This window comes from Varanus komodoensis, unplaced genomic scaffold, assembly GCF_004798865.1.
Source record: "Varanus komodoensis strain SLA01 unplaced genomic scaffold, ASM479886v1 scaffold12, whole genome shotgun sequence".
NCBI lineage: Eukaryota > Metazoa > Chordata > Lepidosauria > Squamata > Varanidae > Varanus > Varanus komodoensis.
The window spans coordinates 31,071,873-31,087,790 of NW_025335349.1; the positions used below are offsets into that span (position 1 = coordinate 31,071,873).

Consider the following 15,918-nt stretch of genomic DNA (forward strand, 5'->3'; position numbering starts at 1 on the left):
GCGAGAAGTAGTTGGCTCCTTCCAAGCATGGGCGACGGGTTGCCGGAGCCCAGCCGTGTTGCAAACCCTTCTCCCGCCGTGGCCGCCTGCTCCGAAGCAGAAGCGATCGAAGTGCTGGAAACAGAAGATGTCCTGCCCATGGCCACGGAGGACGTAAGTTTAGTTCGATGCCGCGGCGCCCGCCCCCCCTCCCCTGCAGGCTTTAATCGGATCAAGCTATTTAAAAATAAACTTCGGTATTAAAGGGGTGGTGGCAGAGAGGGTTAGATTCCTTCTAGGAAGAGAAAGTCCGAAGAAGAGAATTTTCCCCACAGGGGGTTGTATCCAGCGAGGAAGGTGATTCCTGCTCACTTCAATGGTTCTGCTTCAAGTAGCTCCAACGCTGGCTTGCACCCATGGATTCTCTAAGAGGCTTCCCGCACCTGGATCCTGTGCGTGTTTAGACCCACTGAGTTCACTGAGCACATGAGGAAAGCGTGCGAAGGATGGAGCCTGGGGAGCATTCCTCCTTCCTCACCCGCTGGAAACCCTGCTGAACTAAATGTGGTCCGAGACCATGTGCTTTCCTTTCCATCATGGAATATAGGCCACTTTCATTCCCTGTCCCCAAATAAGGCAGCACAGTTAGTTGTTCTTAGACCCCATTTATTGCCAGCAGTCTTTCACTAGCTCGGCCCTGCATAAAAGTGGAAACCAGATGGTGGTAACACACTGGAGGTGTCAGTGCCTGAGCAGCTGCATTCATACAAACAAGAGCTGCCATTGCCCTGAAAGGAAGGTTGATAGAAATGGTATGGGTGTAAGCAACGAAGGGAAATAGTAGTGAAACTAATATCGGGTCATTCCAGCCTCATGTATAATTCTGACTCCGTCACAAAATACACAGTGGGTAACCTCAGGCCAATTATACCCAAGCTTGCAGGGCTGCTTGTGCAGATAAAATGAGGCACTTCCATGGAGGACAGGTGTGATACAGATATTAAGTAACCAGCAGCACCTTGTAGCAAGCTACCGTTACTGCTTACTTCAGGTGCTGGATAATTACTCCTCATTTACCAGCACCTGACCATTGTGCCTCCTGCTGCTGAATAACCGTTTCTTCCGATGAGCTGCAGTGGAGCATAAGTATTCTTAGCCCACCACCCACATGGTGGGTGCTAATTGGTGACAAGGCACAATGTAATTGGCAGTGGCTTCCCTTGTGTTTGAACAAGTGTTGCTTGTTCTGTGCCCAAGTACCTCCTAAACGGTGGTTCATGTTCAGACACTCTGGCTGGAAAGTTTAAAAAAATGTTCATTCCTCCCCACGTGTTACATTCTCAGAAATTTTAATAATGATTACTGGCATTAATATGATCCTGTGCTTCTCATGCAGCAATTTGTAAATTAGTATCTGCACTCATATGAACTTAAGAATAAGGAAATGAATGCAAAGAGACTCCAAAGAGATTGCTGCTCTTTCTCGTTATTTCAGATGGTTTTGAAATCAAGCACATTTGGTCTGAATCCCATAGCCGTTCGGAATGTGAACACATGTACTTTCATTTTCATTAAGTGTGTACACAGTCCTTTAAATGTGAACCTCCAGCCTGCTTGCTAAGCAGCCTAACTTAGTTGTAAGCCTTAATCTCTAAAGATTCTTAAACAGTGAACCTTGTTAGTTACCAAGCACAGCATCTTTCTCTGGGAATTCAGCCCACTTCATCTCCATCTGACTGTTTGGTGGAAGATTTAAGGATGCTGAAGATTGCTCTTCACTTGTAGCTGCTACAAGATTAATCACTAAATAGGAGTGAGAGTGCCTGGGTCTTGGTGGATAGCACACACTCCTGTACAGGTTTACTCAGAAGTAAGCCTCACTGAGTTCAGTGGGGCCTACTTTGAGGTAAGCGGATATGGGATTACCACCTTAAACACTTGCATAGCAAATATCCTTGTGACAATGAGGGGTTTCCTGGGTGTTATTCCTGCCAGTTTTCTAATTTAGGCTATTCTTGGCTGTATTTCTTAGTTTCTAAGACTGATGGATATAAGCACAACCTAAGTACTCAAGCTCCTGATGCTTGAATAATTCTCATTGTACTTCTCTTTAGGAGGACCTGTACTATTATAATGGGCAATGCGTCATGCAGTACTGCTATAAAAATCTCTAGTTCTTAACATTCCTGCCAGAATTAGAGGGACTAGAATGCCCCTGAAGAAAGTCTAGTCTAGGGGTTGGTTGCTTGGTGTCCTCCATATGTTTTGGATACAGCTCACATAGTCCTTGACTATTGGCTGTGCTGGTTGTGATTTATGGGAACTGTAGTGCACAAACATGTGGAAGGCATCAACTTGTCTACCTTTATGCTAATCCAAAGCATACAGAATACTAGAGAAAGAGAAGAAGACAAGGTGTCCTATTGAAGAGGTGCTGGTACCATTCAAGAAATCTAAAACATCCACTACAATTTAGGGGAATAGCTGTAATATAAATATGATCTATAATGTGACCCACGTGATTTAGTTACTTGCATAACTGGTTTAACACTTTCGTATAAGTGGGCTGATTTACAGATTCTCACGAATAAAGCTGCAGCTTGTAGTTGCATAATGTAGCTGGACACTTGTTCTGAAAGAGCCCCGGCTGCTTCACGGAGCAGCTGTTCCAAAGTGTCCTTGGTTGGGAGCCTTGTCAGTTACACAGGTTAGGAACTGGCTTAGATTTGCACTGTAAATGTAAAGAATTCTCTTGGATGCCAAATGCAAAAGTTTTGATGGCAGGTAGAGAAATAACACGCAACCAGGGATTCGCTCTTGATATCAGACATCATTTACTGGGGTTCTTCATGAATTTTGAATAGCGACATACATCTGCAAATCTATCAATCTCGTCTTTTGTTCAATTGCTGAGGGCACGCTGCAGTCCCAATTTAAGACACAGTTCCTGATCTATTCAGTGTGGAATGGAGCTGAGGTCTGTCATTCCACAAGTCTTGCCCAGCTGTGGTGCCCTCCAGATGTTATGGACCACAACTCCATTCTGCTCAAGTCAGCCTGACCAATGAGCAGGTAACTGGGGGGCGCCATGTTGGGGAGGGGTGCATCACATATCATGCAGCACCTCACCATGCTGGCTGTGGCTTCTCTGCAATGACACTGCTACTTTTAGTTCAAAATTCTGTTGCCTCTCCTCTGGCTAGGGGTTCTCCAATATCTTGTGGGAGCTAAACCTGCTTCCATGTAGCACAGCCCATGGCTGTGCGTATTGCGGTGAACGTGTGTCCAGCGAGTGCTCGATCTGTGCTGTTGCATCTGAGTAGTAGCTAAGTTAGCCAGGGCCAGACAGTGGATAGAAAATCCGCTTGCTGTTTCTTGCCTGCTTCGTATCCATGCATCCCATTACTTCCTGCTTTATAGAACCATAGAGTTGGAAGGAACCAAACTTCATCTACTCCAGCCTGCTGCCCAAAGGCACAGCTGCCAAGCCACCAACCCCCCACAGATCAGCCATTGCTGTCCAGAGCACTGTGTGACCCAAGCAGAGGGCAGAAGCCTGCCAGAAAGGTACGTGCGGACTGGGTACATGCAGTTCTGGGTTAAGTAGTGCTGCTTCCAAACACGTTGGCAGGCATGGCTGCTGAGCGCGCTTCCTCATTCACTTCCTGGGTGGCAGGGACTTGTTGGGCAGCCGTGGAGAGAGGCTGCGGCAAGCTGCCCAGCTGGGCTGCACCATGGCGCCCTTGGCTGTGCCTGCACTTACACAGGGGGGTAAGGCAGTTCCATCACGAGGTGCGTCGGGAGGCATCGCTCTACCTGAAGGGAAGAGGCTTTCCCGCTTGTCTTCTGTGCGGGGCCCCATGCACCCAATGCAGTGAGGTTGCTTTGCTGGCTCTTGGGGCTGGAACTCAGCATGGGGCTGTCGGCATCCCCCAGGCAGAGAGCTGAAGTGCGCTTACTAGCAGGGCTTAGGACCAAAGCTGGGTGGAAAGTGCAAGAGAAGATCTGTCAGAGGGGCCTTCAGGACCCACCTGCAGGAAAAGGTGCATACAATTGCAGCCTCTTGGAGTTGTTTTGCTCCTTGTGGCATTTCCGACACACAGACAAGGAGCCATCAGGTCGCGCCAGCAGGGGGTACAGACAGGCTCAAGGCTGGCCCTTCCATTGAGTTCAAGAGAGCGCTGGCCCCCAGTGGCATGCTGGGAGGTGGCAGCACGGCGCTGGAGGAAGCGAGCAAGTGTGGCCTGGCTGGCACCTTCTAGGCTAGCCTGCCGCCTTTGGGTGTGGACGGTGGTGCTGGAGAAAGAGCCAGCCAGTGGAAGGGGAGGGGCACCATCTTGTCCTTCAGCTCAGCAGCTGAATGGCTCTGGATCATCGCCATAATTCCCAGGGACACTGAGAACACACGGGCAGTGGGAGCTGCTGCTGCTGCTGAGGCCCCACAACACGGAGAGTCAGTGACTTTGGCTTCTCTTCACCAGGCCAGGGGCAGCGACTGAGCAAAAGAGGCTTTCCCCCCAGCAAGCCCTCCTTCCTTTTGAGGAGACCCATGTGACCCCTCTCCCGCAGCTGCACCGTCTGTGGCAGATGCAAGACCTCCAGGAGAGGCTCTCAGGGTCTAAGATGGAGGTTTTCTCTCCTCTTGCTTCCCGTGGCCTGCCTATATCTTAAGAGTGCATAAAATAATTGGCCATACATTCCAGGCATAGGGAACAGTGTCTGAAAGGCCCTTGTGTAGCACTAGCATTCATGCACTCCATGTCTGGCTGTAACTACAAATCAGGCTGCAGAAGCACAGATTGCTTCAATGGATGGAGCTGGGCAAGCTGAAGGAGCATAATCAACCCTCTAGTTAAAAAACAAACACACTCAAGGCCTTTTGGGAGGCGTTGATGTTACAGGTTTGTTCTGGGCCAAGAGAACTTATAGCTGGGCTCTGACGGTAAGCTTTTCCTGTCGCCTTGTTCTGTGTCCAGGAAGGCAAGATCCATGCAGAGTCCAGGGTCTCACGCTTACCAGGAAGGCGAGTAGGGGAAGGAGATTTTGTGTAAGACCACAGGGGGAAGTATCCGATTCCTTAAAGCTTATGCCCATCTCTCATATATAAATACAATTGTCTTGCCGGGGGGTTTCCCCCCGGAGAGTAATAATAAACCTGGTATTACTACCTGGGAAAGCTATGTTTAACAATACATGTAATTAGAGAAGAGAAGCTGCATTTAATATTACACAAGAGACCGGAACACTCTTTCAGAAGCCAACAGGCTTTTAACCCTCCATAATTATAGCCCCCCAAATGTCTGGCACTCAGAATATTTCAGATCTTGCTTTTAACTCCTCCCTATACTTGTTTGGCTGGCACAGGTGGGTATGTCTCGCTTCTGCTGCCCTGAAGCAATTGAAAGCAAGTGGTTCCTTCCGAGCTGATACAGGTGCTTGTAGACTGATGCATTGAACTAGTTCTGCAAAGCACCCATCATTACGGTTGCCAGATAACTGGAAAAAGTCTGGCCAAGTCTGCTGCTGTGTCTTTAACACCACCTGGATGTGCTGAGATCTGCTGGCAAAGCTTGATGGCACGGAGGTATGCATTATATTGCGCTAATCTCTGCAGATCAAGCACTGGTAAAGGTACAGCTGCAGAGGCTGGCTGGCCAGATGGCAACCATGCACAGTGGATTGATCCACTGGACTGATCCAGAGTGGTGTTCCATACATTATGGCACCTTCTGAGCAGAGTTTCATTTGGAGGCCTCCTTCTGGCAGAAATGGAGATGGAGAAAGGGAGTTTTCCCACTCGCCCTGCAGCCTCCAGTGCCCACATGTAATGTAATAACAATAACAGTCAAAAGGAAGGTATAGTCTGGACCCAACTTAGTCCCTCCTTCCTCCGTTTCTCTTGTCCACAAACATCCAAGAGGTACAACCAGAAAGTTGCAATCGATCAGTCCTGGAACTTGTGCAGTAGTCATGAGAAGGGTGGACCTGAGCACATCCCGAGCGCTTCCACCAGTGTTGTCAGGGCATGAACCCGACGCCTTCTGTGTGCAGAGCACGTGCCGGGCCACTGAACCATGGATGCTTTCACACTTGCCCCAGCCAGGCTTTCATCAACCACATGCGTCAGTACGGATTTTGCATTCCCAAGAGCTAAGCATTTTTTTCGCTGTTGACTTGGGATGGTCCCTGACTTCCTGCTGCTCTTCAGCGCCTCCACTGTGGGTGGCCAGAGGTGTTGTTGCAGTGTGCAGCTCAGCAGGAGCAAGCCAGGTGACACCTGGCATCCATAAGGTCCCACCCAGTCTTGCAAAGCTCTTGACTCAGCTCCTCCATGTGATTAGCTCCGAAATCCTTCTTTCTGCTGGCCAGCTGGTTGGCTTGCTAGGTGGACTGCCTGCCTGTTTTCCAGCCCACCTACATGCCCGGTTGGTACTCACCTGCCTCCATATGAGCAATCATGGCATTTCCATAGCCCCAGGGAGAGATTATTATTTAAAATATTCTTAACCGCCTGCCTTGTAAGTACTCAAGTTGATGTATACGGCTGGGTCTTCAGCAGGCAGGGATTATTTAGCCTTAAGAAAGCAAAAGGAGACAGAATTATTAGATGGAAAGGGAGGCGAGGACTCTGTTGTGAAGCAGAGATCTTTGTGGGAGATTCGACTTTTCTTGCCACTGTCCTTGTGAGTGATGCCTGTCAAAATCCCTCTTTGTGCACAGCTGTGTGTGGCACAGGAACCCTGCCCTTCTGATCACCATTGGGTCATTCTAGGAAAAAAACGGAGAAAGAGGAGCACTTGCAGAAGTTAATTTAAATTGGGCCCCTGGATGCAGACTGGGACTGACGGAGGGGGTGGGTGGTGGTGGTGGCCCGGGATCAGCTCAGGCTGCCGCTGACTGCGGCACACAGGAGATGTAAAGGGAGGGAATCCAGAAGCACCCACATGGCTCAGCCAAGTTCATGCTTATGCAGTACAGCTGGAGGATTTTGTAGTTAGTTCTTTTCCTTTTTTTCCTGGGTTTTAAAGTGGAAATGCGGTATGTTTTGCTTGTAAAGAAACAAACTTCAATTGATGATTAGCTGGTGGTAGGAAGAGCAGCAGCACATTTAGAATAAGAAATAAAACTTGTTTCATTGAAATTTAGAACAACACATAATTCTTTGGCCAGGGCGACTTAATTTATATTGTCTTATTGAATTGTATTTATTTATGGTTTGTGAGCTGCCCCGAGGCTTCAGCGAATGGGGCGGCATAGAAGTCCCCTAAATAAATAATAGGAATAATAAGGAAATAAAACTGAGACTCTGAGGAAGACAGAAGCTGAGCTGCCCAGGTTATGGCCTGGCTGTCCTGTCTGGCAAGATCTGAAATTACATTAAACAAAGCTGGGATTGAACATTAGCTCTAAACCACTGGATGGATTTATAGTATTTATAGTGACAAGTGGGGTGGGGGTTTTACATGAATATTCACTGAGGCAACAGCTTGATTGCTTCTGTGGGATTCTGGGGAGTTAGCAGCTCTGGACTTGTCAAACAGTTTGCTGAGTTGGATCCACCGGTTGCAGTGTGATTCATAACCTTATGTTATCTAGGGCAACCAGCATGCTGGTCCTGCTGCTCTCTGCTGGACACCTAATTCTTGCTTCTGTTCTCCTTGCAGCTGAGCGATGGCTCAGTTGGTTAGGAGAAAGAGGCACCTGCATTACCACGGGTCTCTTCTTACCTCTGGAGTCACTACCAGAATGCAGGATGGAGAGTCCTCTGCTCAGCTCCATGGCAGCTGAAGTGTGGGGTTCCACAAGGTTCCATCTTGTCTCCCATGTTTATGACATCAGTCCTGTGAGGTCAATCAGTCTGACATTTCAGAATGGCCAGGGAGGCTTTGCTTGGGTGCCTGTGACTTACAGAACAAAAAATAAAAATAAAAATAGTTCAATAAGTGGTTCACCAAGATGCCCCCACCCCATTAACAGCATTCAAATGGTCTGCAGGAAAAAATGGGGAAGCTGCTAGTATAGAATTAGGGCTGTACTCCTTTTGGCTTCACTATTTATGGTCAAGAAGAGATGGTTTTTTAGGGCAGCTGGGGTCAGACAATGCCATAGCCCACATTTCAACAACAATTCATAGTTCAACAGCAGCCCACAGTCAACCCTTGAGTGGATTATCATATTGTCTGAACCCCGTGTAAGCTTTAGAAGAGGAATGTCAACCTATAAGAATGAGAAAAGGGGGGAACCAGGAAGCCACTCAATTATTAGTTGCCTGGGAAGGGAACAGCATCAGGAGAGGGAATCCCCAGAGCAGCTCCTGAATATAAGTATGAAGGCATTTGGGTAGGGTGAGGAAAATGACTGCCTCTGAGAGCTATAAATGCAAGAGGGTTTGTAGCTCTGGCAGAAGAAAGGCTAAGCAGAACCAATTCTCAGAGGCAAGACCGTAGGCCTTCCCATTCCTATATTCCCCATTGGTTAATTGTCTCTTTAAAACATTTCTGAAATGAATTGCATTTCTGTGCTCTTACACTTTTCCCCCTTTTTCCTCTTCTTTCCTCTATGCATTGCCTCTTACCTCTCAGCACTGGAAAGCTCTGTTTGATCAGGTATGTGAACAATTCAGATATTTTACTTTAACGCCTGTTAACAATGGAGATCCAATGGGTTCTTTCCCAAGGGGGATGTAATAGCAAGAATATATATTTTTTAAACCAAGGCAGCTGAGCCAGCAGGTATTCCAGATCTACTGAAGTCTGTTCCAAGCTCTGCTTCCAGGCTCTGGTTTATTTTGCCCTTTGCATTTTACTTGTTTGCATTTATAGACTTAATGGCACTTACAGGATAATGTGTTTAACGTGTGCATCTGAAGATCCGTTCCAACTTGTGAACGTTCAAATAAGGTATTTCTAGACATGGATTAATAAAACAAAACACGTGAAGAAAAGCAATATTTCAAGGCAGTTTCTTCCAAGTTTCCTTTTTCTTTCCATTTCCATTTTTGTAGCACATCAAAATATATGTAGAAGCAGAGTTAAGCGGTAGTATTTAAACAGAGCCGATCCACCTCACTTTTGGCACACAGTGGCTCTTAAATGTGTTGCATCCATTTCTGTGCGAGTGTCAATGCTTCTTTCTGCAGATGAAAGTTTTGCTGCTTGGCCTGCCTTTGGTGGAAGGCACCATCGGCAGCCTTACAAGGTGATACTGTAATCGAAGTCCTGTGTGTGGTCGAGCCACAAGACTGTCGTTGGAGCGGGCCTGCTTTTTCCATGGGATCCTCTCTAGGGCCAGAGATGGCTCATTATCATTCCCTAAGTAATCTTGCTGCCAGTGGTGATGAGTGTCTGTTTATAACCCAGTAAGCTGAGTTCTATATTTAGCCCATAAATCTGGGGTGAGCAGTGTTCCTCATTGTGTGCACCATGCATCTGAGGTGGGGAAGAATCATGCCGCTACGTTGTTATAACAGCGAGCCAGAATCTGTCCCATAATGCATCGCCGTGAGCTGCCCCAGTGCTTTCCACCAGTTGGCGGAGGTTTCTTCCGTTGGCGGGGAATAGGAATCGTTCTGAGTTTGCCTTGCCTCGCTGAACTGCGCCTTATCTGCACACTGCGCTTTCCATGTTGTTAACATTAATTTGCTGATGAAGACAGGCTTTTACAGGGAATTCAAATAACGTCAGTGCGTGATGGTGGTGGTTCTCACGGTGCATGATAAAAAGATGTTGGTATTGCTGGCAAGACACCTGCTGAGCTGCCCTGGGACCCTCGGGGTACCTTCAGCACAGCCCTCGTTGGGAATGTGCAAAACACCGCTCGTTCCTGCTCAGGGAAGTCGGGCTGCTGTGAACTCCTACCTTCTGCAGTTCTGAAAGGAGCTGTCAGTTTTCTTGCTGAGTTCATTCAAATGATTAGTAGAAATGCTGTGTTTGGCAGAACTTCCTCCTCATTTTATTTCTGTCCTTCCAGTTTTCCTATTACAAAGAACCCAAGCTAACCTTTATAGGCCTCCTCCTTATCCTAGCCCTGGCTGCTACAAGGCTAGGCCAGGAGTCTGTGACCAACCCAATGCTCCCCAGGGGGCTTCACAGACACATGGGCACTAGAACATGGTCTCGCAAGTCCCAGGCCAACATGCTGAGCACGACACCACACCGGATCTCATTATCTCTCTTTCCAGTGCCTGAGTGTAGACTCCAGTGGTGGTGGAGAACATTCACAGAATATAGCTGGGAGGCTTCCAGTGGCTGAGGGTTGCACACGAACACTTCCAGCAGGTTGCTGGGGAGTATGTCTGGCCCCAAAGCACATTAAACCAGCGCTTGACCTTGCATGGGGGAGCAGGGAGCAAAACCGGATGTTGGGAAGGTGCATTCAATTATCGCATCCTCTCAGCCCCACTCTCCTGCTGTCAGTAGCAAACAGTGGTTGCCCGTCAGGCATGAGTGGAGCATGAATTGAACTTCCGTGGTCTGTGGGACGCATCCATCGAGTCCATTTCCTCCCTGCCAGTTGTGATGCCTCTCCTGCATCATCAGGGAAGAGTTCCTGTGCTGCTGTCTGATGCCAGAGAGCTTTTGCGGCCAGCATTCAGTAGTACCCTAGGAGAGTCGAAGAACAGATGGCCCGTAAGCAGTCCCCAGCAGCAAAAGGCTTGGGGTCTTCTTCATTTGCAAACTTGCTTTGGAGGGGAAGGGAAGGTGTGGCTCTCCGACTCGCTGCTCATCCTCATGGCTGCTTCAGAGCAGCAAGAAGGACTTTGCTCCCCACTGAGGGCTTAGCAGTTTCTTCTGCTGGTTCCCATTTGATTTCAGGGAGGCGCCATGGCTCAGGGGCAGAGCTGCTGTTCTGCATGCAAAGGCTCCTAGTCCAATTATGCCAGCCCAGGTAGAGCTGGGATAACGTTGTCTCAGGCTCTGGAGAGCCACTGTCTGCCAGAGTAGACAACTCCAGCCTAGCAAGGAGAAATGACATTTCCTATTCATTAGACTGACATCCTACCTTTTTTCTTTTCAAAAACTCAGGGCTGCTTACATCATTCTCCTCCTCTTGATTTCAGTCTTATCCCCACAACAACAACCCTGTAAGGTAGACTGAGAGTCTGTGACTGGCCCAGAGTCACCCAGTTAGCCCCATGGCTGCGCAGGGACTAGAACCCAGATCTCCTGAGTCCCAGTCCTGTGCTCTTAAGCACTACACCACCCTCAACAAGACCTGATAAAAATCAGCATCCTGAGATTCAGTGACCCTTTTCTCTCTGTTCAGGACTGGCACCTCTGTATTGCCTCCCCCTTCCAGGTATTTCCTGGTAGCGAACCATGACTGCATCCAATGTTAGTCCCATTAATTCTAATAGGTCTGTTGTAAGTAGAACAACCCAATTGGATGCAGCCCATTGCTTTTGACCCGTACATTTTCTTGAACTCCCATGGCCTCCCCGGATACATTTGCATTTCCATGTCTCTCCAGAATATGCACTTTCACTAATGGTTTCTTTTCCTGCAATCAAACAACTCTAGAAATTGCTATGTAATGTTTTTGTGGGCTTATCTTTCAATATGAGAACCTGTTCCAGATTTTGGCTGTTGCTTTCTTGTTTTTCATTGGTTATAACTCTGGCTCACTGGCCTAAACGTGGAAGCAGGATTGCTTCATACCAAGGAATCGGGCAGAATACTGCCTGCACAGTTCACTCTAATATCTGTGGAAGTAGAAGGGCATTAGGAAAATGATAATATTATGAATGCAAGCCAAGGATTTGCCCACGACTGAAAGCAGATGGCCGGCCTAGAATCCAGGCACTTGTGTTCCTGATATCGGGGTATTACAGAAATCCTACTGGCAGCAGATGGCACTGCCCAGGTGCTAACCCACACCTACTGGGCAGGGAAGCAGTCATGGAAGAGGAAGAAACTGGGCACCGAGCATGTATGGCATGCCACTGCCAAAAGCGTCCTGAAAGGAAGGGAGCTGGAATTCTCAGGGCTCCCACTTGTAAACCTGAATGCAGAGCAGTGATATTTGAAGCTGCAGGGCGCAAATGCCGTCCCTGCGACAGAGACCGGTGCTTGGCACCTGGCGATTCCTAGTTCGGTCTCCAGCTTTTTTGCAGTGCGACTGTGGTGCCACATAGTTGAAGGTCAAACCAGACTTTGGGGATTGGTACAAATATTCTCCTGATAGTGACTTCTATATTACTAATGGTTGGGATGGTCTGAAAGGTAATTTAAGACCCAAAGTAATTACGCCCACAAAGATGGGGGCAGCTGCTGAAATTTAATCTGCCTCTGGGGTGTTAATGCCAAAGAGAGCACAGCTTATGAAAAATGGTCCCCAAATCTTCAGTGAATTAACAAAGCTTTTATTGCCCCTGGGCAAGAACAAATGTCCTGCTCCTAGAATCTAGGAACTAAGGCAGAAAGTTGGTGTGCCTAATGAAATACTGCTTGTTATCTTTGAATATTGACCTCTCTTCTCATGTTGCTGATTTTTACTATTAAGTATCTGAATATCTGACAAGTACCTCAAAGGCTGTCACAAAGGGGAAGGACAAGATCTCTTCATGTTCATTCCAGAGTGCAGGACATGGAATAATGGACTTAAGTTAAAATAAATCAGATTTAGACTAGACACCAGGAAGAATTTCCTCATTGTCAGAGCTGTACGATACAGAACCTTTCATTTATTTATTAAACTTACATTCCATGCTAACAGTCCCCTAGGACCCTGTAGGCAGATTACAAGATGACAACAGTAAAACAACAAAATAAAATAAAAACATACCAATAAGATAACAATTAGCTTGGGAAGTTGTAGGCTCTCCCTTGCTGGAGACATTCAGAAAGAAACTGGACAGCCATCTGAGTGGGATAGTGTAAACCGGTGTCCTGCAACAGCAGGGGCTTGGACCTGATGGCCTTCTGGCCCCTTCCAGCTCTGTTTTGTGATTCTATGAATCCAGGTTTGGATATTACTTTCTCACAACCCACTGCAGGAGCCCTGTGTCCAGTGAAGATGGCACATGTGGCTTTTGCTAGTTACTTCCTTGCACAGCCCTCTGGTTCAGTTTAGGCTACTGACCAGCTGAAGGACACCCAGAGAGCTTCATGGCTGAGTGGCAATTTAGATCTGGGTTTCCTTGATCCAAGTCCATCATTTTATCCATTACACCACACTGTGTCAGGGCTGCCCCGTGGGCAGCAAGGAGAGCCAGGACTCATGCCCGGGAACCAGCCACTCTCAGGCAGTTCCCTGTCAGGAAAACTGCTGTTGCTTAGGAAAAGGCCTAGTCGGTCTTTCCTCTGCAGCCTTCCAGGACTGCAGTCTGCTGGCTCACCTTACAGGGCAACCTTGCGAAGAGCTGATGGTTCCCCATTTTTAGCTCTGGTGGGTCCTTCCTAGAACAAACAAGCAACAGCTTGCAGTAATAATAGTGAACATCATTCATGTGCTGGTATGCACAAAAAAAGCTCACCATGTGGTAGCTGGATCCTGCCCAGCCTTGCCATGGCACAGTGGTACCTATTGCACGGATGGAGCTGCTCTGCCTGTGGATTCCTCCATTCACTTTAGTGGAGGAGACGTGCAAATAATGGGCATACCAAGCTGTTCTTTCCATTGAAACGGATGCAGAGCCCTCTATGCATCTCAAGCTTAGCTCAAACCCTGCCTCAGGCAAGGAGCTGGAAGGGTGTTTTATAGCCAAACACTTTAAAGAGCTTCCTACTCACCTGACTTGTTTTGACTGTGGACCAGATACAGTAGGAGCTACTCCTGCAAAGGACTTGCTGACTACCTTCCTTCACTGCGTATTGGCATGAGAAAGCACCTGCCAGAGATCCTTTTCAAGTGACAAATGCTGACAATTGAACCTAGGATTATATATAGGTAAAGCATAAGCCCTGATGTTCTCTGACTGCACCCTTAAGCCACGCAACAGGTGCCCAGAAAGTTTTGTTGGTTGGCAGCACATTTTTGTCTGACTGCGACCGCAGCACCTTGGATAGCTCCAGGTAGAGAACTCTGATGGGGCCTTTGCTTGACCGGAGTCCTTTTATCCTGTTTGGGACAGGCCTCCTCGGCTCCTCCCACTTCCAGAATAGTGGAGAGTCTTAAAGGGGCAGGTCTCTGGATGGGAGCCCAAGGCTCTGTTACCTCTCATTTGGCTTCTGTCTTGTACGTTTCTGGTGCTGAGGAACTGGGGGATATGCGGCCCCTGGGGCAGAAGAGGCCAGTTCCTCAGGAGGTGATATTTTGGGCTCAAGGGATTCCTGGCTGATGGACTAAGAACTAGTGCTGGGGCTGGATCCAGCTGGATCCAGCTGCTAAAAGAGGACAGAGCTCCTGCGCCCTTAATGATTGTGGCAAAGAGGGAATTTCAACATGGGAGCCCTTTGCATCTGGTCGTATGATCTGTCACAGCATTCTGGCTGCTCCTTGAGACTCTTGTGGACAGCAAAACAGAGCAGCAACCTACTTGTCAAAAGTATATTGCTATAAATGAGGCAAGTTTGTGTGTTTGGTCACCGGTTAAGTTGCATGCTCTACAGCCTCAAAGCTTTTAAGATTTGGATAGTGGAAAGGAACCAATGACATAAAATGGTATTTCATTTAGAGAGCAATTTTAACCCCAGCACAGAAACTATTTGTGAACAGCTAATCTAATTGTCCCAATATCCACATGTTTTCTAACTTCACGTCTAAGAGCTAGACATTTTTCTTTTAAAAGTGAAAGTATCTGAATGTCAAAATGCCTTCCAAAGCCTTTAATTTAATATGTGCCTTTCATTGTATGGGGGGAGGAAAGTTGTAATTTTCAGTTTTTTCTCTTGAAGCTACCTAAATTGTCCTCTGCAAAATGAAGTTCTGCAGTGCACCATATGATTTGGAGCCATGCTGATTCCCAGATACATTTGTTTGTGTCTTCATTGATTATCATCATCATCACTGCTGCACTGCATTTATATCCAGTCTTTTTCCCTCTTGTGAGGAACCCAAGGAGATTTGCATAGTCCTCTGTTTTCTTCTCACAACAACCCTGTGAGGTAGAGAGGCAGAGAATAAGCAAGTAGCCCAGTCAACCAATGAGCATCATGGTCAAGTGGGGACTAGAACTCACATCTCCCGGGTCCCCGGTTGACATTCTCACCACACCAAGCGGGCTTTCTATTGTTCTCTCCAGCCATCTTCTTACCCTTTTCATAAAGCTGAGGATTTGGGTTTGAGTTATCTGGAGTGTCTCTGTTCAGGTCTGGAGAACAAAGATAGACTGGGGCTAAATCCCACTTTAGCTGTAGACTTGGCAGATTCATTAAACTAGTTGTCAGAGGCCTTAGTTGACGGAGTTGGCTGCAGCTTCTCCCACACACTGTGAAAATCGCCTCTGACAGCAGCCTGTTTGCTCAGAACGGGCCCCAGCCCAGAGGCTGCCTACCGAGAAATCGGCAGCCGCTCCTGCTCCCTGCATTTTTGCCACAGGTTGTGTGGGGGCCATGGAGCTCTCTGCAAGGGGCTGCCCCCTCACCCCTGCCCAGCACACATTCCCGGGAGTGTGGTGGGAACAGACAAAGCAGTGGAGCACACGGAGAGGGAGAGCTGCCAGCCCGAAACCCAACTGTTCGGGCCACATTTGTTAGTGTGTGAGTATGTGAGGTGGGGGGGGGGGAGAGAGAGAGAGAGAGAGCGCGCTCCTGGCAACCACAGTGCAGTGAGGTCCTGGAAGAGAGAATGAAGCTGCCCGCAGCAGGAAAAATTCTGCCTGATAACTGTAGTACAGATCGGCAGCAAGAAAACCATTTTTCCTCTCTCCTTTAGTCCCAGGGGTGGGGGCTGGGCCAGGTGGAAAGGCCTTGATCCCCCCTACCTGCATGGTTCTAATCTGGATTGAGCCCCTGCATGTTTACACTAAGGTAAACAAAAGAATGAGAACCAGCGGCTGTT

General features: G+C 47.9%; 1 protein-coding gene across 1 annotated transcript in view; it reads left to right on the forward strand.

The window, feature by feature from the left end:
• Positions 1-27: 27 nt before the first annotated feature.
• RHBDL3 (rhomboid like 3) overlaps positions 28-15,918 on the forward strand; it is a 128,072-nt gene continuing 112,181 nt past the window's right edge. The window contains exons 1-3 of the mRNA XM_044421486.1: positions 28-153; positions 3,400-3,546; positions 8,562-8,585. Coding sequence (XP_044277421.1) covers positions 28-153; positions 3,400-3,546; positions 8,562-8,585 — 297 coding nt within the window. The remainder of the gene's footprint in view (positions 154-3,399; positions 3,547-8,561; positions 8,586-15,918) is intronic.